We start from the raw sequence: 23,545 nt of genomic DNA on the forward strand, positions 1-23,545 counted from the left end.
TTATTATAGAAAAAGTTTTAGATCTTTAAGTTCAGCTCAGGAAAAAGGGGAGCGAAAACAAAAGTGTTTTGTTTATATTTGTGTTCTTATATTTGTGTTCTGTTATATTTGTATTGTATATCTTTAGGGCCTAATCTTTTTCCCTTTCCCATTTATTAGCTTCCTCTTCTTGATCTTTTTTTTTTGTCGTCCTATTACCATGATCCAGGCTTCAATGTAGAGTAGATTTGTTTTCTTTTAATAAACAGTAATACAATATCAGAAGGTTGTTTATTGCTGATTGATGTTTATTACTCATTGAGCTGACACAAACATGTAGGGAATGTATTTTCACAGATGGATGTTTGGTCGACAATCACATCCTGATTGGTCAGCTTAGTGGTGACATCACCTCCTGCTCGGCTCAGCAGCTCTCCTCTTTGACAATCAAAATGTCCATCTTGGTTGTTCTGCAAAGAGGATCATAACATGAAAGTCTGTTATACATTCAGTTACATTTTGTATCAATGTCAATGGCAGGAGTGAAAATGAAACATATCAAAATAAATGTTGGTGCAAAGGCGGGCAGCAGTGGAGATAAAGAGGAAAATTCATCAATGAGGATTTTTAATACAGCAACACGTGTAACATGCGTTATAAGAGCACTCAAATAAGACATAAAAGGATATTTTCCCCTCTGTGCATTTGGAGAGGTTTGGAGAAGCAAGAGCTGTTCTAGACAAAAAATATGAACTTTCTTCAAACCATCAATGTCAAATACTTGGTCAGTATTTGGAAAATCTGCAAAATTCTATTGATAGATTTTTTGTCAATCTGGAAAAAAAAGCACCAGTGCAAAACTATCACTTGATACTTTGGGCTTTTTCAACAGTTCATCAGTAAAATAACTAAAATTTTATGGTACTGACAACAACCCCATTTCCTGTAAAGACAAGGAGATGAATAATAGACTGAAGTGGAAATCATCTGCTGCTGTCAGCCAATCAGGGTTTGTTATTGTGGCTGTAGTTCATCCACCACCAGAGGGCGACATCACTTTATCCTCCATACAGCCAACTAGAGTCATTTTATGTGTGAGTGCCATGAGAGTGCAGCAGCTGTGTGTACTCACTGCCTCTGGGCACACAGGGTACACTCGTTGGCATAGGTGTTTCCATCGCTGCCACACACAGGAGCCAGGTTCAGAGGGCAGGCCACAATCTCCCCCATGTCAGGACAGGAAGGCTGCAGGAGAGACACACAGGATCTGCAGTGACTTACCTGCTGTCATCACCTCAGAAGAAAGGACTTATGTTTTATCACTCGCTCTCTGACACACAGATGCACACAACACACCCTTATACACACACACAACAAACCCTCACACACACCCAACACACCCAACACACATACCGTTCTCAGAAGTCCAGAGTTCTCCTCTGCATCTGTAGGGAAAGCAGATAACTTCTAAAACCATACATTTATAAATAATTAACTCCATAAGCCATAAATTCCTGCTCATATGAGGAACCCACCTGAAACAGGAAACATGTCATTAGGAGGCAAAACTAACCATATACCAGAGACTCCAGTTACATTAATTTATGCTGTGATGAGAAAAGGTCAGTGTTCTACCTGTGATACATTTTAATATAATTCCTGTTATTGATGTGTCTTTCTTTCACTTGATATTTGGTGAGGCAGCTTTTAGCGACTGGAACAGTCTGCCTGAGGATCTAAGAGCAGCTGTGTGGAATGTTGAAATATTTAAACGTAAACTTAAAACTTACCTATTCAGCCATGCTACAGATAAAGAATTTATTTTATTAATTTACTTTCATGCAATTCTGTTGCAAAATGTTATTGTTTTTTATTTTATGTGCTATTTTATGAATATTAATATTACATTAATAGAAGGAAAATATAGAAATATTATTATAATATATTATTTCTTAATCTTATTGATTTAATTTGTCTTTGTATTTTAGTTGAGCTTTTATTTAACTATTTTAAGCTTTTATTTAACTATTCATTATTTAAGTATTGTTTATTTCATAAATGTTATAGTTGTTTTGTATATTTAGTCTAGTTCTAGTTCATTATTTCATTTTTAGCAATTAAATCTATTTTAATACACACAAAAAATGTTTTTGACGTGCGTGCATTGTTATTAAAACATTAAAGCTATTTGAACTACACTAAACTGTATGAGAGGTGCTATACAAATACAGTTTGGCTGATTTATTGATTTCTGATCTATTATTGTTTATACACTATAAATACAGGTAGAGTATATTACATTACCATACATATTATTTTATGTATATGATATCACTAAGTGTGGGTACATATATAGTGTACAGTGTCCATTAAAAACATTAAAACAAGCATATTATAGATGATATTTCTCTGATTTCACTTTATAGATTACTTTTTCATTTTGGCATCGTGTGCATTTTATTTTTTCTATTGCTCATCTAAGACAATAAAACATGAACACTTGTAATGTGGATAAATATGTTTTATTGTCACTTTATGTTTCAGAAATCCCTCAAACTTTCTATTCATAATATAAACAACATAACAATTTAAATCTATAACAACCCTCAAACAAGAATACAAACCCCCCTAAATAAAGTGATTTTTTGTTACCTGCAGCCACACAGATGAGCAGCAGTCCCAGAAAAACAACTCTCCCGATCATGTTGCTGGTGGGTGAATAACTAACTGACGGAAACCTCTGAGCGTGTCTCTGTTTTACTGGCAATATAATTGTGTGAAGGTGTGTGTGTGTGTGTGTGTGTATGTGTGTGTGTGGGAACACAGCAGGTGGAAACAGACACACAAACACATGCACACTCTAGAAACTTAGTCACCAGCACACATTAACACACACGTCCAAACATACCTTTTGTTCAGTCATTAGCTACAAACTTCCATTTGACACAACACAACCAGACAAACAAAATGCAAAATAATCAATCAGAATCAGGACATTTTTTTTTCAAAATGTATGAATTTTTTATTTTATTAATGTAAAGAGTAACTATACACAATGCGTAACAGACTCAAACAGCCTTTAATACTTAAAAATGTAAACAAATAATAATATTGAGCACAAGAAGAGAAAAATCACCACCGTTCTGTTCTGCGTGTCTCTTTTTGTCTGCTTTTCACTATTTCACTCATTTCTCTGAATCTCATGTAAGCCTTCGTTCTCCATTTCAAGTTTCATACTCATGTTTTAATGCAGTGGTGTAGCTTCATTTTGTCTGAATTATACCTGCGTTCCAGTGCAGAGATTCATTTTTAAATGTCTAAATCCCTACTCCTACGTCTTTGACACGACAGGCTATGAAGTCTATAAAGTGCTCACATTTAGCTGAGGGTTTTGGTGCCTTCCAAGATCTGATATGACACAGAGAACCCGTAATGACAATATGTCATCAATTGAAACCCTGGATGCAATTTTTTTTGGACTATAAAGCATTACAAGCACAACTCAAATTCACATGGTCCCTGTTTGTGTAGTCTGGAAACATAATATTATGTGAGGCATCTCAACCTCACGTCTAAAAATTTGAATTACTGACAGTACAGGTAACTTGAGTGTGGCAGCTTATTAATGCGGACAGACAGGAAGAGAATTAGAATTTGGCAACATGACTAAAAGATAGAAAAACTGATGGAGACCGAACGAGGAAGCACAAATTTCACATAATATGTGCTTTTTCTTTTTGAGCTGCTGACAGTGGATAAAGAACTGAAAGAAATTTTACAAAACAGTTGCCTCCTCCATGTTATGCTGGTTGATCGAAGATATATATTCAGCTCCATTTGGCACAGATACTGTTTGTTCACTCCACTGGTAACATTTTTTTGACTTGACATCACAACATTGCTACTGTACATAATATCCACATCGGTGCTGGCTCAGGTGTAAAACGCTCCCATCGTGCGCTCACACAGGCGTGTGTTTAAGCACACGGTGCTGGAGAAGCCACCGTCTACAGATCCCATACAGGCAGAGTAGCTGTGAAACTGTCTCCTCCAAGTATGAGAGCTACAGGAACATATCCATCTGTTCACTCATTGCCATAAATCACATTTTGATACAGATTTCCTCTTTTTCTTACATAGGAATTTTGGATTTTGACTCCACATATACATATGTGCCAGTAATCCCACAACAATGAAGCACAGTTCAGTCGTCTCCAGTCCTTTTACAAGCTGATCTGATGGCATGCTGCTTCAGCACACACACACACAGAAGTGCTGATAGTCCAGGTGTGTGGCTCAGTGGAAAGCATGCAGTATATATTTCCAATGAACTTTCAAAAAACAGTCCAAACTCTTCAGCAATCTTCGGCCTTCTCTTGAAGTTTCCGATGGTGATCTTGCGTCCGCTCTGATTCGCCTTCAGTTCATTTAAAGAGAGCAGGTTGAGTAAAAACAAGCCAGTATAGCAGACTGCAAGTCTTGTACAGACATCAAGCAACCACAAGATTTTTTTTGTTGGATTTTGACAGGACACGTGAAATTATGAAGGACACGTGAAAAAAAAACAGTCAAGTTTTATCCATCATCTTCACAAAAAGCCCCTTGTTTTGTGCTTTGATGTTGGTTTCTGTCTAATACATTCCTGGGTTGCCTACAAACATTGTTGTTGTTGTTTTTAACGGAGTGCTCAGATTTCTCTCTCCATCATGATACAGTATAGGCACTGTGCTGGACAATGTCAAGGACACAAAGAACAACAAATAAAAAAAGACAACTTGGTTATCAATCTTAATTATTATCCAAACAAATAAAATAAAATCCATAAAGGTTAAGTTTGTCTATTAGAATGAAAATATCTTTAAAAAATCTAATTAGTACAAATGAAAATGTTGCATGATTGTAATGGAATCAATTGGATTGTAAATGCTTTTCTTAAAACCATAATTTGCATGATAGAACTAGGCTTGGTAACAAAGAGAGATGGAGAGAGGTTTGACCCTGAATAAAAAAGTAGTCAGCCCATCTTTTAGCAGTTGGCAGTGAATGATCTGAACTTTTTTTTTTTCCTTTTACGTTGTCGTGAGTTCACGATACAGAGCAGCACATACACAGTCCCACTGACTACTGCTAACTACTTTTAGGAAACGGGGATTAAAACTAGAGATATTTCCTTCCATCATCCCCGATTCAGTGTCCAATGTGGGAGTAGCAGGGCTACAAGCTTTCCAGTCGAGCGCAGCATCATAATCCTGCTGTCGCTTTAAGTGTTCTCAGTCTTTCTTTCTATCTCGTGAAGGAGAAGCACCGGTCTCCAACCCTCACAGGAATATCTTCGCATCTTAAATATATTTATATATATTTCTTGCATTGATTTGCATTGAGTTTTCATTGTTTCAGTGTGACGATACCTGCAGTCTCTGCCTTTTCAAGAGGCTGTGCGCTGAAGTGCAGGTCCACTGAGAAATGATAACAATTAAAAAATACTAAAAAATAGAAATAAAAAAAGAGAACATAGTTCGTCTCCCCCTGCAGGGTAGTGGTCCATATTTTCTGGGTTGGGGGAGGGTGGGTGAAGCGTAGCAACTCCCACTGATGGTATGTTGTGGAATCAGACACAGCTCTCCCTGGTCGTGTTGTCCGTGAGGAAAGAGTTTAGCTGGGAAATGTCCACTACCACAGCATCCCGTTTGTTGAGATGGGCGTCTTTCAAATGGTCCTCATCACTTTGGTCCTTGGCAAAATTTACAAACACCTGCAGGAGGGAAAACAAGAGGAAGGAAAATCAGATTTGGCCTAAAATAAAGTCAGAATTTAGTTATAGTCAGAAACTTGGGTGCGCTTTCTTACTTGGTCTAGAGTTGTCTGTGAGACAGAGTAGTCCTCTATTCTGAGGGCCTCCTTGTTCTTAGAGAGCAGGGAGAAGATTCGGGCGAGGGAGGTGAGGGAGGAGGGGAGCTGGTACTGCAGCATGTTACGGTGTTTCTCCTTCAGTGTGCTGCCAGGCAGCTCCTGCTCTATGAACTCCGTCACCGGCCGCAGGTCTGGGTCTGGGCCGGCCACCCGCAGGATGATGGTGTAACCGTCACCAAACCTGAGAAGAATGTAAAAAAAACACATTTCATTCAACTGAACTGTTGTAAGTGGCAATCTGCAGAAAACTGTCTGGAATATGTTTAACCGAAGAAAAAAAAAAAAATATATATATATATATATATTTTTTTTTTAGGAGTTTACATTAGGTTGTGACGGTGAACTGAAACATATTTGATCAAATTGATTTTGGTGTAATTAATTTGTTATATATTCAATGTTTGTGTTTGGTAGTTTTCAGGTGGTGGAATTTCACTCACATAGTTTTTTTTAATGTATATATAATTTATTTATTAATTCATATTTTCTTTAACTTTTTTTCAGTTTTTTTTTCATTTGAATTATATTTAAAGCTCAAGAAAATGCCCCTTTAAAAACAATAATCAATAAATGCTTCCAAAATGTTTCCAAAGTCCAAAAATATTCATGTTAAATAGTTGTGATTGTGATTTTTCCTAATTTCTCATACTGTATGTGTGAGTTTATGTGAAATATTATTCTGCTATGTTTCCCACCTGTTTTTGAGATGCTGCACACTGCCCAGACAGCGGAACCTGCCATTGACCATGATGGCCATTCTGGTGCAAAGTGCTTCACACTCCTCCATGCTGCAAAACACACAGGAACACACCAGGATGAGCCCAGTCATGATGAGGCAAAAACTTAACTGCAAAAATATACAGCTCAGTTATTTGATGAGATGTAATTCATATGCCAAGTCTAACCTGTGAGAGGTCAGGACTACAGATCGTCCCTCTTTGATGATGCTCAGGATTGCGTTCCACAGAGCACGGCGTGCTTTGGGATCCATGCCTGTCGTTGGTTCATCCTGTGAACACGAAACAACAAACACTGAGCTGCTGCTCCACAATACTGATGAACACACAATCCACTGTATGCAGGAACTTTTGGGTTAACATCAGGAGTATTTAGTGTGTTATTGAACATGCTCTACTGACCAGGAAGACTACAGGAGGTCCTCCTATGAGCGCGATGGCAGTTGACAGTTTCCTCATGTTTCCTCCACTGTAGCTGCCTGCTGACTTGTCCACATATTTGATCAAGCCAAGCTTTCGGATGCCCCACTCTGCCACCTGGTGGACAGGATAAAGGTTTCATGAGTGTCAACCATTTTCTTTTTCTTGTATTGATACAAAATGACTAACAGATGAACAGAGCCTGTATTGGCCACATAAGACCTCAGTAGAGTACAGAAATAGAAAAATAACACTCCAAAAGCAGAATGACAAGTCCAGTTTACAAATAAAAGACCAATACATAATGTTATGGTGTATAGATTCGGTCCATGTATGTGAGTTTGTGTGTTTTGTTTGTTGCTTACCTCACACACTTCCTTCTCAGGCACTCCTCTCAGGATGGCGTAAAACTCAAGGTGCTCTCTGCCGGTCAGCAGGTCATTGATGGCGTCAAACTGAGGACAGTAGCCCATGTTCTGATGCACCTCGTCTATCTCTGTATTTACACTGGAGTGGGATAAAAGAAGAGCATAATTAAGTTTCACAGGAAGCAAAAAATATATATTTTTAACAATTTATAGCCTTGTAATGAATGTTGTCTCACAAATGAAATAAAAGCCAATTTAATTCCCTGTGAAAATCAGCTTATTTTAAGACTTTTGTTTCAGTTTTTATTCTGCCTTGATTCAATAGTTTTTTAAGTGCCCTTAATAATATAATTGATGCTCAAAATACATATTATTGTCAGGCTGGCAGGAAGGCTGAATAAAATATTATATTGGCTATATTGCAAATGATTGGATGTTTGATATATTTTGAGGTATGATGTGTCTTACCTCTTGCCTGCCAGGTAGGCCTCTCCACCGGTGACCACCGAATCTCCTGTCAGCATTTTAAAGGTGCTGGTTTTCCCTGCACCATTCACCCCCAGCAAACCAAAGCACTGCAGGGACAGAGAGACAACAAATGTTTATTTTCACAGGAATATAGAGAGTCTTTACTATATCTTTAACATTCATTGTATCAGCTGTATCCCATATCTTACTCTTACAAAAATCTTTTTCACAAAATGTTTATTTATACTAAAGAAAGCCTGTGTTTTCCTAATGGTCTGGTTTCTATCTCTATCATACCTCTCCAGGAGGGATTCCAACACACAGCCGATCCACTGCCGGCTTCTGCTTCCTCTTGTAAATCTTGGTCAGCTGTCTGAGCTCCAGGATGTCTGTCTGTCCTCCTCCGCTCAGGATCCTCTGGCGCTCTCTGGCCACATCCTCGTCTTCTTCTCCAATAGGCTTCAGATGACTGGTGGAGGACCTGAAAGGTCACAGGCAACAGAGGGAGGAGAGGTCACACTCAGGACAGACTTAGTGGAATCCTTCACCCGAAGGGAATTTAAAGCCAAATCCAAATAATTGTTTTGTGTTGTAAAGTCTACTTAATGGATACTCTAGAGGGGTGATTATTTTCCTTCTCACTTCAAGGGGATAGTTCAGATTTATTGAAGTAGGGTTTGTATGAGGTAGTTCTCCATAATCAGTGTATTACCCTACAGTAGATAACAGCCTACACACTATATTGGAGAAGCAGGTAGGAGTACCAGAGCCGAAGCTATGCAGTGTACAGCAGGATCAGCAGCAAAATGTATATATAATTAATATTTTTACAGCTTTTCATTGCAGTCAAACAGCAGTTAAAGTAAGCTTACGTTGGGGAACCTGAAGCCATCTTTTGCTCTTGTCAAAGAGTTCTGGTCTCTCTTCTCCACTGCATTTTTTTTAAGATAGCTAAAATACATGTTGCCTCTGGCCCGTCGCCAGCAGTATATTTCTTAGCTTATTTATCGGTACTCCTGTCTGGGGATGGGCCAAACACTATCTACTGTGTAATACACTGACTGTAGATAAAAACCTTGTTCAACCCCACTTCAGAAAATTTGGGCAATCCTCTTAAATTACATTCAGTGAGTCATGTTCTGACTAATCACATGCGTTTTGAAGGTTTCACCCACCTGGCCTTGAAGAAGAAGTGGTACTGAATGAGGACGGTGATGCAGAAGAAGATCACGCCCTCTATGGCCATAGCAAACAGGTTCTTTCCCACCATGTCCCAGGCCAGAGGGGAGCGGAACCGGTTTTCACCTACAGAGAAAGAACCAGAACCACAAAACATTACTTCCCTTGTCAAAACAAATAACAACTTATTTGTCAGTAAAAGTGATCTGCTGTAATTACCAAATCTCTCCAAAGCGTCAGCCATGGCCTGATTCTTCACCATGTCAATCAGTCCTCTGCCCAGACAGAAGTGAGGGAAGATGAGGAACACGTTCTTCAGGATGTCATTGATGCCACCAATTTCCTTAAATAGGAATCAAGTGAAAATAACCAGTTAATATTTATCAATCTCAATCATTTATTAGTTTGTATTCAGAAAGCTCTTTTTCTACACATTTTCAGTCTACTGCTACTCCAACAATTTGAATCAAAATGACTTGGAAACAATATTTACATTGCTTCCAAACAGCTCCAGCACAAATGTGGAGACGCTGCCGTTGATTCCTATCAGGATGTTAACGCTGGTCAGAACCACGTAGGCTGTGCTGGGGATCTTAAAGAAGAACGAGGCCGGGTACATCAGAGGGGTGATCGACCATCTGGAAAAAGAGATACAAAGATCATTTTAGATGAGAAGGGGTTAGAAAAATAGAGAAAATAATGACAGGCGAGTTTATTGTGTGTCAAAGTTACCCGTAGAGCAGCAGCAGCAGAGCCAGAACAGGCAGATTGGTGGATGAGACGTAGGCGTCTTGTTGGAAACACACGAAGATAATGATGACCAGTGTGGCGGGGACGATGTAGTTACACTGAAAAGAGAGGAAACGGGTTAAAACCTCATTCCTATTAAGGGAATAACTACATTATGTTCTAGAATATTTGGACTTTTCTCTTGTAATATTTAATCGACTGAAATGTCTTACCATATCCCAGACAAAGTTGGCCAGCCAATAGAGAAGAGGCTGCACTCCGCTGATGAACTGCAAGTGTTTAGCCTTGTTAACTCTCTCCTGGATGAGGAAGACCACAAAACTGGCAGGAACAAAGGACATGGCGAAGATCACGCAGATGGAAACCAGCACATCTACTGATGTCGTCATCCTGAGGGGAGAGAACAGAGCCAAGTGAGAGGTAAGAAGTCATGGAGTCTCTTAGAAAAGGTTAAGTAAATGCTATCTTTTTTGCTTTAACAGTCATACTTACAATGCGACCTGAGACAGCTGCTCCTTGGTGAGGTTGAGCGGGTGATTGGACGCGGTGATACCAAACTTCGTGGGGTCTTGGCCTGCTTTCAGACTTGCCCGCAGGATGCCATTGTTCATCACATTGAGGAAGGAACCGATGCTGTGCCAGCCCTTGTTGTTGAACCAGATCTGTAAACAGAGAGACATGTTGGTTTCTGTGACCTCAGACGAAATACAAAGCAGCCTCGAAGTGAATTAGTAGCTTGGTGATCAGCTGAGTATCATATGCCTGCATTAGTTTAAGGATAACAGTATGTCTTTGTAAAGTACCTCATAAAACTGTCATCTCAATGTGTGTTTTACCCTCTAAGCTGTCTCCTTCTTCAGCCCTTGTTTTTATTACCTCTGCCTAGGAGGTTATGTTTTCAGTTCAGAACTGAGGAAAAGCTGCCAATTTTAATTAAACTTGTTGGAAGGGTGTAGCATGGGCCAAATGAGCACTGATTACATTTAGAAGAGGATCTGAGTCATGCGTTGGATAAACTAATTATTTGTCACTTTTATTAACATTGTGATATAGGGTTGTTTCATGTTTATGACGGTGAGTTCCACACCCTCTTGGTTCATTTTCGGAATCTACAGGAATATTTCAAAAGTAATTTAGATATACAATACAATATTATTACCTCCATGACTAAAATGTGAAAATGTAATATGCAAAATTGCTGCTTGTCATTAAAATGGTCCTCAACAGGAACAAGTTGTTCCAACAAAAGCAAAAAATTAATTATTAGGCAATCAAATCACACAATATGAACAGAGTGAATGAAGCATATTGTGGATACGCTCAAGAATTTGACGAGGAAAGCCTGAAGGTAACCTTCAGAGGCACGTGTTGTTGCATAACCAGTGTGTGTGTGTGGGTGTGGGTGTGTGTGTGTGCTAACCTTGACGTTATTCTTGGTGTCCAATCCTTGGATAAAACTGGAGAGACTGTGAAAGAAACGATCCGCTGCAGTTCCCTGGAGGGTTGGAGAGGGAGAAAGTCTTCTTGAGCACATGGGTCAACTGACACTGTTCAAACCTGCAGTAATATAAGTCTATCCAGTCTCGCTCCACTAAAGATGTAATAATGAAAACCATAAAATGTGGAAATGAGTGGCTGTATACATCACTGTGTCTTACCCTAACTATTTAAAATACACTAGTTAAATTAACCAATAAAATAATAATAAATTAACCAATAAAACAATAATAATAATAATAAAATAATAATGTAATGAAATATCTTACTCTCTCTAGACGGAAACGTCTCTTCAGTTGAGCGATTGCATCATCAATTTCATCCGTGTGGGCCGTAAGCTGAGAGCTCCTGGCACCCAGCGAGAATCCACCATATCTGTAAAGCACAATAATTTCAAAATTAGTGAAGGACACAACAGGGTCGATGTCATCGACAATATTATTGACAAATGACTCAAGAAGGATCGTGTATGATAATTTACCTGAACTCGTTGACCCAAATCTTGTTCTTCAGGCTGAAAGAGAAGAAAAAACGATTAAAATTCAATGAAACATGATACACTGAAGAAGCAATTATAACTTATTTGAATATATCCCACAAATGTAAGATGAGTGTTACCTCTTGCCAATGATCTGAGCGTAGGTTTTAACCAGGTAGTCTGAGATGTTTCTGCCAGTCAAATTCTGAAGTGTGTCTGTGTCACTGATCTTCATCTGGATACACAAAACACAAAACACCTCGTTGTTATTTTGTGTGTGTACTTGGTCTTTACCTTTGAATTTTCATATGGATTCAGTTTTGACTTTCTATGTTTTTGGTGTCACCAACCTGTGGTGGAGGAAGTCCCCCGGCACCAGCAGGACACTCAGGAAGCATCCTCTTGCGTCCTCCACAGCTGCACTCACATAGAGGAGAGGGGTTCTCCATGGACCAGTTGCCTTTGTCGAAGATGTCCTTCATACTTTGAGAGACTTCCGGGATGGACCACTCATCTTCAACTGCTGTGCAGGGACTGTCCCTGAAGCACAGAGATAAACAAGTTAACTCCAAATCTTCATTTTGTGCTTATATGCAGACTAACATATTTGTGTTTTTATAAAAACAGCATGTTACTGCATTTTTATTTTCCTGAATGTATGTTAACTTTTCTTCTATAAACTCACGGTATGGGTTGTCCTTCCATGCAGCGAGTTCCAAATCCTGGCTTTTCTGTCAGAGCTCCCAGTAGTTTGTTAATGTGAGGGTCCTCAGGGATGTCATTACTACAAAGACACAGAGAACACAATGCATTTTAATAGTATTTCTCAGTTACTTCACAGTAGTTAAAAAAAACTCCTTTATCAGCTGAGTTAAGTGCAGTAGTCGTTACTCTAAGCTTGTGAGCTTAAAACACGTGAGTTATGTTATATTCAACCCTGAGTGCAGTTAGGTAACCTTTTACATATTTAATAAGTTGTGCACTTTGTAGATGGAAATAACATTTATTTATAAAATGTGCTTTTTTTTTGTTTCGTTTTTTTCTTGACAGAGAAAAAGATTGCATTGGGCGGAATTGAAGATTAAATAGTGCTTTTAATGTAAAGAATGAGCAGAAACAAATTTTTTTGTCCAAGACCTAAAGAAACATTGATGAAAGGTAGGAAATGCGATTTTTCCGGATATAAAGAATGATATCTCACCTGATGAAGTTAAACTGTTCTCCATACATGCCGGGATCCAGAGCCAGACTTGGGTACTTTCCAAACGGGGGAACAATCAGACTGAACACCAGAGCAATGCACACAAACACGGCCGGGAGAACAATCTGAAAAATAAACATTATCACGATTCATTACAACGTACACACATGAAAACTGACACACCACACAACTATGGCTTTTGCTCTAGGTGGCAGGAAATTGATATGAATGGCAGAAAGACCTTTGTTGTTTATATTTACAGTACATTTACGTAAAGATATAGCATCAGTATACCTGAGCAAAGAAGCCTTTCCTGGAGCGCCGGGCGTAGAGGAATCGTTTCCACAGGAGGGCAACAAACTGCTGTCTCTTCAGACTCCAGCCTTTGACCTGGTATGAACCTTTGCCATCTGTTCCACTGAGCCAGTCAGTCTCACGGGATTCTGTACACAGACGACATGACACGCATGAGCAAACTTGTCTTGTCTGGGTCCTGATTTTGTAATGTTGCTAAATAAGTTAAGAAATGAAAGCCTGCAACTGCAACTGAATGTTTATCTGAAACTGCACTTTCCTAATTTTCTATTTATATTTTTGGTGAAATATAACCTGGCGTGCATACAAAGAGTGAAATCAATGATAGCAATAAGACTGTTGCTATCATTGCACTGCATGCTGGGTAGTGCAGTTCTACCTGGGTCACCTTCAGAGTCGTTAAAGTCAAAGTCGTCCTCGGTGAAGGGCTTCAGGCAGCTCTGGTGGTCTCCAAATGCATGATGGCGACGAATCCTGGTCGGGACAACTCCATCTAAAGCCACATGAAGGTCAACATGTTCATTTAAACTATTAGAGGTTCAAAACAAGGGTGTAACAATGTTTAAATGCATCACAAATCTCACCTGAAAGCTCTACAGAATCAACTCCACTGTCCTCAGCCACTTTCAAGAAAATCTGCAAAGTTGGAAGGCACACAATTAAAACATAGGCAGGAGCAGGAGACAATATCAAGAATAAATACATTTTAAAAAAACTATCCAAGTATTTTTCCTCACCTCTTCCAGGGTGGTATCAGATATTCCATAGCTGGATATTCCCAGGTCGGTGAGTCGGTCATCCAGCTCGTGGAAGAGCTCGACAAAGGCTCCGTCTTTAGCGGACTGGTAGGGCAAAACATAGGTGATTTCGTGGCCAAGGTCCTCAACCATACGAGCCTCAGGGACATGCTTGAATATCACGTTGGAAATGAGGGACACATCTGGAGAGAAGAGTGAAAGGTTGGTGAGAGGGAATTATAAACAATCGATTATCAACGTCTTAAATGCTTAAAGTTTACTGCCTGCCTTTAAAGTAGACAATTAAGTGTCAGTTCTTACCAATAGTTGTGGTTTCACTCTCTGGTTCGCTGCCCAAACCGGCATCTGAACTGCTCTCTGATACACTGTCCTCCTGAACCAAAGACAATCGAGGTAAACAGTTAAAATAAATCTCTTTAGCATCAGTGGAAGTGAAACTACATACCCTTGTATCTTTCATAAACACATGTTCTTTGTAACGTCTCTCTTACCTTCTCTGTCTTCTTGCTGTAGGAGACGGTGCTGGCAGAATTCCTGCAGGACTGAAGCGTCAGATCGTAGTCTCTCTTGACCAGGGTCAGGTAGTAGCCTGTGCCCAGCTGGGTTTTCAGGAAGAGCGAGGAGCCTACGCAACACAGCTTGCCGTGGGAAATGATGGCGATGCGATCACCCAGAATGTCAGCCTCGTCCATGTGATGAGTGGAGAGGATGATGGTGCGGCCTGACGGAGAAACAGAGGGACAAACACATTTAGCTTACAAACTTAAACATTACCTATGAAGTTATTTAAATACATTATTGCTACTGTTACTGACTAAGCACAAACTATGAGATTTTTTTTACCTTGTCTGTATTTAAGCAGCAGGTCCCAGATGCCCCTGCGTGCGTAGGGATCGACCCCAGCTGTAGGTTCATCCAGGATCACAACCTTTGAGCCTCCAACAAAAGCCAGGGCCACTGACAGCTTCCTCTGCATGCCTCCTGCAGAGACAACAGGAAGAAAAAGTCAGAATGACACATCAAAATAACAATGCAATTTAATATTACTTTTGAAATGAGGATTTGTCAGAATAATCAAACTGACCGGACAGTGCGCTGGTGCGTGACGTTCGTTTGTGAGGCAGTCCGACATCGTTCACTATTTGTTCCATCTCAGCCTTCACCTTCTCCTCTGTCAGCCCCTTCAGACGGGCGTAGAACCAGATGTGCTCCTCCACCGTAAGCCTGGAATACAGCGAACAAACAAATCAGACAATTAACAAAACATAAGCGACCACAAGTGTGCAAAGCATTCTGTTTGTCATGTTGTATACGTACATGCTGAACAGTACGTTGTGCTGGGGACAAACGCCCAGATTCTGCCGGACGGTGCTGAGTTCACTGCGGATGTCCTTGCCGTGGATATAGGCTGTGCCAGATGTGGGTGGAAACAACCCCGTAAGGATTGACCTATCAGGAACACAACCATCAATTGCCATCTCAACTTTCAAAATCTATTTTCAGACACTCAGCTGCAGATAATGTGTGTATTATCTTACATAGTTGTGGTCTTGCCAGCTCCGTTGTGGCCGAGGAAGGAGGTGATCTGTCCCTTGTAGAACCTCAGGCTCAGTCCGTCTACAGCCAGCTTGTTTCCATGGCTGTAGACCTTCACCAGATTCTCAATGTAAACGCCTGGCTCGATGTGGCTCGGCTCCTCCTCAATACATACAGCTGTGGATAAAATAAAGACAAGGACAACAGCATTTTAGCAATGGCACAAGCTGAGGTTAAAAAGACGCATAAAGAGAGGGATAATAGATCTGAATACATTATTATATACAAATAAATAATAATAAGGGTTTGTACCATCAGCGTTGCCCTTCTTTGACAGAGGGGTGGAGATGTTTTTGTTCTCTTTCTCTCCACACCAGTATGTCCGAGTGAAAGGGAAATACCAAGGCCTGGGGATCCCATATTGACCTGGAATGGAGTGAAATATTTTGTTTTCAGAACTGTCCACCCAAAACATTCTTAACTAATTCACTGTACATATCGATTTATCATTTTATGGAAAAAAATATCACATGCGTAAACCTTATCCACAACTCACCAGGGAACACAGCTTCGAAGTACCAGGTCATTATTCCGTAGAGCACGGCATCAAACAGCATGAGGCAGATGGAGGTGGTCAGGTTGTAGCTGTCTTCCTCCAGAGGGCTAGCCAGCAGGTTTGACCACTGGATACCCACTCCTTGCTCCTCAAACAGGGCAAAGTACTCACAGCCAAAACCAAAAGCCACAGGAGACAGCAGACTCTGTGAGAAGACAAGGGAAGCCAGAGTTTAGAAGAGAAAAAACCCCTCATACAATAGAAAGTATTCATATGTGTATTAGCAAATGTCTTCCACACACCACTATAATTTTGGCTCCAAAGCCCACGTAGTCTTGCCAGGCGACACACAACACATAGGGCAGGTAGAGTGTGAAGTATATAATGCCACCGCAGGCAGCTGCCAAGTTGGCGCGAGAGAACAGGGTGCTGATGAGGAAACACTGCATGATGGTTACAACACCGAAGGATCCAAGGAAAAGAAACACCACGCCTGGGTCACTGTAAGGCAGCAGGTTTCCCATCTGACAGAGGAAAGAATGACAAAGAAAAATGAAATACTTTCCTGGTTAAAGCAGTATGATGTCATTTATTTCCACAATTTGATGACATTTCTGGACAATGACATGTTGTGATCATGGAAAAATAGATAATCAAGTTAAATGTTGAATATAAACATCAGCACTGAGCAGTGTGAGTGTGTTCACTTGTTTTCTACAATTTGCTGACATTCCTGCATGATGACAAAGTGTATTCACGTGTATGTGTGTGTCTGTGGCAACACAAACCTTCAATAACATCACCAACAAGCCGGCGCTGATTAGCAGTGGGATTAAACTGCTGATGAACCAGCTGAGCCACAGGGTGCCGTTGTTCAGTCCCATGATCCTCATGGTCTCTTTGAGCCGCGCCTCTTTCTCATACACCACGCCCTTGATGATGATGGCTACTGAGTACATCCACGCCAGGGTCATGAAGAGAGGCATTGACCGACTCATCACCCGCAGGAAACTGGAAATTAAAAAAAAAGTGTTAGTTAACATGGAGAGTGAAAGTTTCCAATCAGTCTCTTGCTTTGTTCAGTGGTCACTTACATGTCATCAACATAGCAGGGGTAGGGCATCTGCTGAATGTAGATTCCTGTCTTTTCCTTAGTGCCGGTGATGGCTCTGATGATTCCATGCTCGATGACATCCTGCAGGTAGGAAAATCCACCCCACACGTAGCGAAGATCCTCAAATGGGTCGGCCCTGGGACCAGGGTCCCAATAGCTGCAAAGTAAGATTAAAGTCAGCACGCTAACAAAAAGATACAAATCTGCAATCATAACAATGGCTCGGCGCTACTCCTTACCCATCTTTAATCTTGTTTGTCCTCTCCACATTATCAATGTCCATGCGGATCTTATAGTTGACGTTGGAAGGCAAGTCAGTGCTGTTGCCATGTGCGATGTCAGGAAACACGATCCCAGCCCAGAACTTCTGATTGTTCAGAAGACCCATGGATTTGTTGACCAATCTCTCCTCATTAGCTACTGGCTCCAGCTTGTCCAGGTTGACACACTGAAAGGAAAAGCGAGGGGTTATGACATATTTAACTCTGAGGCTACATCTGCATCTGACATCTGATAAGTTTTCATTTTGACACGCTTAATTCTCTCTGTGTTTAAGCTGGTCTGCCTGTTTTCGTTTGAATGCTCCCGGACTGCATTTTAGTCTGGACAGGCAGAAACAGAGACTTTTGACACTATGATGCAGACGCTCACGCTTCTTTTTTAATTTCTTATCAGTCACAAGCTGTCTGCTTTGTATTCATGTGTTCCTTTGACTAGCAGTTGCAACTCATTGTTCAATTCAATCTCATTAAATTCCTGCTCACACAATCACATGCTTTCCTCACAAATATTGTCCAGAAGTCGATAAAAACAATGAACTCTATGCCCCACAACACAAACTCATGTGCCTTTGGTACACACTGAGTAACCACACCCAGGTTGTTTAGCTGATTTGTTGAGACCTTCTATAGATAAGCCTCTCACATAGCTGACATAAGCTGACTTAAACATCTTTTCTCATCCTGTGTGAGAAACCAATGAGTTCAGGACGCATAATGAGCCTCCTAATGCTTCAGGCATGACAGCCTTTTACGGTTGTGTAAGGCCTTGACATAGTTCTTGGTGTGAGCCGTGTCAGTTTATACACGTTATATGATCTCCTTAAAGGGCGACACTGAGTCAGTAGGTCAGTGGGATGTTTACAGTGTTACTACACAGTCAAAGGCATGCTATGGTTTTAAGTATGCAGTGGTGGAAAGTACTTAGATGCATGTCTGAGGTACCATTTTCTGCTACTTTATACTTCTACTCCACTAGACTAGGGGAAATGTTTCACTTCTTATTACACATTTTTAATAACTTTCAGATTCAGATTAATACTACAAAATATAATCAACAAATACATGAGATTATCATATTATAGGTTCGAATACTACTTGCCTGAGGGATATTCACATTTTCAACCCCCCAGCAGTGTAAACAATAATTTAAATCTCGTTACCAACATTAATATACGTTAACATCAATTATTACAATACAAAAATATTATATTCATTGTTCAGAAATGGGCCATTTTGGATATTGATTACTTTTTCTTTGAGTATATACTTATATATGTTATATAGTATTTCTACACTGTAGTGTTCCAATAATAGTTTATTTAAATACAATATGTAATGCTTTCACCACTGAATATTTGTTTGATGCCAACCTCAAATTATGATTAACATTTTGTTAAGTGGAGTTTTTTTCTTTTTTACATGATTTCCATTGTCTTTGTACATTTATTACATTATTCAAAATTGTAAGAGCAGAAAGAACTCTATGGTCACAATGTGGTTTCAAACCCACAATAAAATCATCAGTAATATCTAGAAGATCCTCAGATTATAATTACTTGTCTTTGTCATCTGTTTGTAGAATGGATCACATCATTATATATCAGAGGTAGATCACATTTAGCACTGAGCCTTTATGTTTATATTAACGGCATCTCAATGAAGAAATCCCCAGACACAAATAAGTGAGACAACAATTCACTAGGTCACGAATATTGATTAACTTTTGGCAGGAGTACAGGATGGTTATTTATCGTGAAGGCTTGGCTGGGGCATACTGGCCCTATACGCAGAAACAGGGAGCAGTGACACACTCTGCAGGACATAATTCGATTTGGTGAGGGAAGGAAGGGAAAAGAACATTTGATTTCAAGGCTTTTAATAGCTGTGCCAGGATCTAAATGTAGTTCAAAGTGAATTTAAGAGCAATAGAAGACAGTAAAAGATTTTGTAATGTGATGACCTCAATGTGGAAATAGCATTTGACCTATTCCTGCACTGGGTTTTCTTTTCATTTTGGCCTCCATGGAAAACACCCGATAACAGCTATTTTACAGACACAAGTTAAGACCCATGCAAAAATGGATTTACAGTCCCTGAAAACACAGACAGCTACGCAGCAATATAATTGCATGTCTCCTCTAGTCATGTGTCTGTCTTTGAGTACAGAAGTTGCATTTTAAGTGGAGAACATGCTTCCCGGACGTACACCCTCATTACAAACACTGTCTTTTCTGTTTCATAGTTTATAGTTTTATATTGTGATGGATACTGCAGTACACTCACCTCCATGAAGCGTGAGATGGTCTGTATGGCATGGTCTGTTTCGTTGAAGACTTCTCTCCAGGTATAGGCGGATCCGGCAGCTCTTTTGTCCTCTGAAACCTTAGACAGGAAGGCCGACACATCTGACACACGCCATTCTGTCCCACTGAGCTGGGCATTAAAGAATGCGGCACTGGCGTTATTCTGGAGCAGGGTCTGCAAAAAGAAAGGTTTATATTGTTTATCATAGAGAGTCAATTGGGTATGATGATAAAGAGAAACCTAGATATTTTAAAGAGGACACATATAAACGTAGTGAGTGTTTCAGTCATAAGACATTCCTTATTAACCTACCGGTACTTTTCCCTGTCCAGTAAAATGCAAGTCAGACAACAGAGCTGCTGTATGCCTTCAGGCTTTTAGATGTTTGTGACCTTTTTTACTGCTGTGTGTTTGTGTTTGTGTATCTGTGTGTGTAGCTTGTGACCTATTTCCCTGTTGTGAGATTTTCTGTTATCCCTGCTCCAGGCTTTTCTTAAATATATTATCTCTGTTATTACAGCCATTTTCCGATTTCCCAGACAGAGAAAACTGAATCATGACTGGCACTGGCGAAAAAAGAGGCAAGGACAATTATCTAATCAAATACTATTTGAAATGTTACATTATTTAAGTACTTTAATTCTAAAAAAAACAGCAGATCAAAATAAAACTGAACAGAGCTTTGAATTGAATATTAAATTAAAACTAATTCAGACAAATGATGTTCATATGAAACCATGCAAACTACTTTAAACAGCCTTATAGGGTAGTTGACAAACAGATTTTCTGGCAAAATTTTCTATTTTCTTGTTAAAAAAAAGAAGGAAAAATCGTAAAATGCATTTCATTGTTATTCAAAGGTCCTTGATTCTTTAGAAAAAGTTAATGGTCTCAGCAAATACCTTCAATGTGAAGTTATTTTACAGTATCAACTTTTCCCACTAGGTGGAAGTGGCGTTTATACAATTTGCATAGAAAAATGTGGAGCCTGGCTCTGCCTCTGTCTGTTAAAACTGAGCATTTGCTTGCCACTGTGGCCAAGTTCTTGCTTATGGCAGGAACTGTTTGGTCTTTGACAACAAGGGTACAATCTAGATCTGCTATCCCTAAGAAAACTGTTGTTATGTTATGATTTGGGGGCATGTAAATACATTCAAATTGGTGTTATATCAGAAAACAGTGAAAAAACAAACACATTTTAAGAGCCATGTAATGACCTTTATGCCATCTAATACATACAATCTTTCTTAATAACTTGACAGTGAATAGTTTGTTCTGGTAGAGTGACTGTAAATTTATATCCATTGATCTGTTCAGATGAAATAGTCCTGCGTGCCAGAAAACCAACACTTTGTGTGCTTGTCTCTGTGTGATTTGATTTGAGTATAATAAATGGTTTAAATGAGACCAAAAGAAAAGTCTTCTTTGTTTTGTGGTAATCAAGTTTTATGGTTGATCGAAACTTTCTGGTCCTCTAAGGTGAATTGTCTTTCTGCATGTATTTGTCACTGTTTATGTTACTATAATTTTATATATATATATTATACAGTCTATGTTATATCCTAAAAAACTACAGCCAGTATGAAAAATTGATTTCTCTTGGCCGCTGTCCACTTTCTCCACAGTTACAAGTATTTGTATTAACCTGAGAAGAACTCACAACAGGATAAACAAATATGTGGCATCTGGGGTCATTATGTCTATATAGACACAACATGATCAGCAGTCTGGGTGGTGATTTCCACAGAAGCTTCAGAAGTTAAATGCTCCTTGATTTGCAAGTCACATCAGACACATATTTGAGTAACAGAGATGCAAAGATAACTGTCTTTAAAGCCTTCTTGTAAACAGGAAGAGCACTGAGTGCACAGCTCTGATGTCTGTGTACGTGTGTGTTGGGGGGACTCACCCGGACCATGTCCATTTCCTCACTGTTCTCCATGAAGTTCCAGACTTTGGGCCTCATCTCCGTCCACATACCTCCAAGGTCCCTGAGCACGCCAAGCTCCTGGAAGGTTTTATTAACCTGCGACACACACAAACACACTCACAATAAGTGGGGCTTCTTTCATGATTCTGAAGGGGGTTTACAACAGAAGTGGAGGCTGTTTTTGTACCTCGTGGATGATTTTCTGTGTGGCTGGAGTATCTGGGGTGTACAGGATCTTCCCCATTAGCAGAGGCTTCAGTGCTCTCCAGATCATCCTGGAAATGGGGCTGGACTCCAGGCTCCGCATCATGTTGTTACAATAGGGAGCTAGGAAAAAAAGAAAACACATTTTGAGTCTTGAACCTTGTTTTTCTCCTGTCGTAAATGATTGACAAGGACTTTGTGAAAAATGTATTCACTTAAGGTTGTTTGGACACTTACTGGAAGAGTTATCGTAAGCAGAGAGGGGTTCATTGTCGCTGTCATTGCCATGATTTCCGAACAAGGCCTTATAGTTGTTGTCTTCATACCAGTTGAGAGACTTGATTTTGAGGCCGCCTCCCTCGGGGTGTCCGCAGACGATACGTGACACAGCCTGGTACATCTGGTTTGGAGAGCCTGTGGCATTGGCAGTTAGATACAGGATCTCCTTACGCATGTCCTTCCAACTCTTCATACTGGCAAGCTGGAGGGACAAACACAAACAGAAATATTAAATATATGAAAATAATGAAATGAAATATTATGCAAATATTATTAGCATGATGATGGTTGTAAGTATAATTCCAAGTCGAGCTAGACCAATTTATCATATCACAAAAATATCTATATCTATTGGTATCGTCGTACATGTTTTCCGATATGAAAACCTTTCCTTACAGAACATTCTTCATTGAACTGTCAGCACCTGACATATACTGAACATATATAGAAAATAATTATAGTCTGCCAATGACATTTATCAGCCTCCAGCAGGAGAACAAGGTCCCTCTGTAACTGTTCATGTGTTCCCTGAATGTACTGCTTATCATCATCCATGTTCAAACTTGTGTGTGTTCTGTACTTCTCCCTTTAGGGAATCTCACATGCCTCATATACATTCTCATAGCGTGAGAAGTGAAATTAATATGTCCACATCTCTATTTGAAAGGCTATCATGTGTCACACAGAAAGAGCTTATATAGTGTGTTTGAGTGTGTGTGTGTGTCTTTGTGTGGCGCTGTAGATTTTGAAGGTATTAAAGGTTATCATCTGCACGATGAGTGGTATTTATACATGAAGTCAAGTGGTGCACTGCAGGGTGGAGATACTTCGCACTTAACTGTCTGCCGGACCAAGATAAATTTAACTGCTGTTATCAGTCCTATCATTCTGTGTCTGTGTCTTTGAGTGTGTGAGTGTGTGTGTGTAGAGGAGAGATCAGCATTAAACACGTAATTTGGGGTGCTGCTTTTATGTTATCATACAGTCTCTTATATAAGAGCAGCATCTACGATGACGTATGTTTATTTAAAGAATGTTTGTATTGTCCTGTGTTCACTGGTGTTTACAGATTTACATCTCTACTGTGCAGCTGCTTCTTTGGCAAAAATTATCAAGGCTGAAGGCAGTGTAGCAGTGGTAGTAGAAGTATTCGGATCCCTTACTTAACTAAGTAAGAGTACTAATATTACACTGCGAAATTACTCCACTTCATCAAAATGTACTTAAAGTATCAAAAGTACTCATGCAGAATAGCCTCAACTCAGATTGTTATTGTTATTG

At 39.7% G+C, this 23,545-nt stretch overlaps 2 protein-coding genes across 5 annotated transcripts in view; both read right to left on the reverse strand.

Annotated features, from left to right (window-relative positions):
* Positions 1-291: 291 nt before the first annotated feature.
* On the reverse strand, positions 292-2,831 carry spink4 (serine peptidase inhibitor, Kazal type 4). Its single transcript, XM_059336903.1, has 4 exons — positions 2,632-2,831; positions 1,393-1,424; positions 1,112-1,224; positions 292-449 (listed from the first exon to the last, which is right to left on the reverse strand). Exons 1-4 carry the CDS (start codon positions 2,681-2,683, stop codon positions 404-406), a joined length of 243 nt encoding a protein of 80 aa, XP_059192886.1. The 5' UTR covers positions 2,684-2,831; the 3' UTR covers positions 292-403.
* Positions 2,832-5,114: 2,283 nt separating this feature from the next.
* Positions 5,115-23,545, reverse strand: part of LOC131974523 (phospholipid-transporting ATPase ABCA1-like) — a 41,019-nt gene continuing 22,588 nt past the window's right edge. For 3 of the 4 annotated variants that reach the window (XM_059336866.1, XM_059336874.1, XM_059336884.1), the window contains exons 9-49: positions 22,223-22,466; positions 21,969-22,108; positions 21,761-21,877; positions 19,831-20,025; positions 17,506-17,714; positions 17,247-17,423; positions 16,941-17,163; positions 16,455-16,676; positions 16,153-16,357; positions 15,909-16,022; positions 15,599-15,773; positions 15,378-15,509; positions 15,145-15,284; positions 14,904-15,041; positions 14,552-14,781; positions 14,361-14,433; positions 14,040-14,242; positions 13,887-13,938; positions 13,682-13,795; positions 13,282-13,430; positions 12,988-13,112; positions 12,472-12,570; positions 12,137-12,326; positions 11,927-12,021; positions 11,790-11,822; positions 11,578-11,683; positions 11,232-11,306; positions 10,304-10,473; positions 10,024-10,201; positions 9,794-9,909; positions 9,555-9,699; positions 9,281-9,404; positions 9,058-9,187; positions 8,180-8,363; positions 7,883-7,989; positions 7,412-7,553; positions 7,029-7,163; positions 6,795-6,898; positions 6,585-6,677; positions 5,827-6,070; positions 5,115-5,731 (exon numbers count right to left, since the gene is read on the reverse strand). In XM_059336866.1, coding sequence (XP_059192849.1) covers positions 5,588-5,731; positions 5,827-6,070; positions 6,585-6,677; positions 6,795-6,898; positions 7,029-7,163; positions 7,412-7,553; positions 7,883-7,989; positions 8,180-8,363; positions 9,058-9,187; positions 9,281-9,404; positions 9,555-9,699; positions 9,794-9,909; positions 10,024-10,201; positions 10,304-10,473; positions 11,232-11,306; positions 11,578-11,683; positions 11,790-11,822; positions 11,927-12,021; positions 12,137-12,326; positions 12,472-12,570; positions 12,988-13,112; positions 13,282-13,430; positions 13,682-13,795; positions 13,887-13,938; positions 14,040-14,242; positions 14,361-14,433; positions 14,552-14,781; positions 14,904-15,041; positions 15,145-15,284; positions 15,378-15,509; positions 15,599-15,773; positions 15,909-16,022; positions 16,153-16,357; positions 16,455-16,676; positions 16,941-17,163; positions 17,247-17,423; positions 17,506-17,714; positions 19,831-20,025; positions 21,761-21,877; positions 21,969-22,108; positions 22,223-22,466 — 5,991 coding nt within the window. In that variant the 3' untranslated portion in view covers positions 5,115-5,587. The remainder of the gene's footprint in view (positions 5,732-5,826; positions 6,071-6,584; positions 6,678-6,794; positions 6,899-7,028; positions 7,164-7,411; positions 7,554-7,882; positions 7,990-8,179; positions 8,364-9,057; positions 9,188-9,280; positions 9,405-9,554; positions 9,700-9,793; positions 9,910-10,023; positions 10,202-10,303; positions 10,474-11,231; positions 11,307-11,577; positions 11,684-11,789; positions 11,823-11,926; positions 12,022-12,136; positions 12,327-12,471; positions 12,571-12,987; positions 13,113-13,281; positions 13,431-13,681; positions 13,796-13,886; positions 13,939-14,039; positions 14,243-14,360; positions 14,434-14,551; positions 14,782-14,903; positions 15,042-15,144; positions 15,285-15,377; positions 15,510-15,598; positions 15,774-15,908; positions 16,023-16,152; positions 16,358-16,454; positions 16,677-16,940; positions 17,164-17,246; positions 17,424-17,505; positions 17,715-19,830; positions 20,026-21,760; positions 21,878-21,968; positions 22,109-22,222; positions 22,467-23,545) is intronic. The other variant, XM_059336892.1, reaches the window with a different exon arrangement.

The sequence above is a fragment of the Centropristis striata genome, chromosome 1 (genome assembly GCF_030273125.1).
Source record: "Centropristis striata isolate RG_2023a ecotype Rhode Island chromosome 1, C.striata_1.0, whole genome shotgun sequence".
NCBI classification, from domain to species: Eukaryota; Metazoa; Chordata; class Actinopteri; order Perciformes; family Serranidae; genus Centropristis; species Centropristis striata.

Excerpts from the sequence above, each read along its gene's own strand:
- spink4 (XM_059336903.1), bottom strand. The coding sequence starts at position 2,683 with ATGATCGGGAGAGTTGTTTTTCTGGGACTGCTGCTCATCTGTGTGGCT. Across the intron at positions 1,425-2,631 it reads GCTCATCTGTGTGGCTGCAG|ATGCAGAGGAGAACTCTGGA; the intron begins GTAACAAAAAAT and ends CTTTCCCTACAG. Across the intron at positions 450-1,111 it reads ACCCTGTGTGCCCAGAGGCA|AACAACCAAGATGGACATTT; the intron begins GTGAGTACACAC and ends TCCTCTTTGCAG.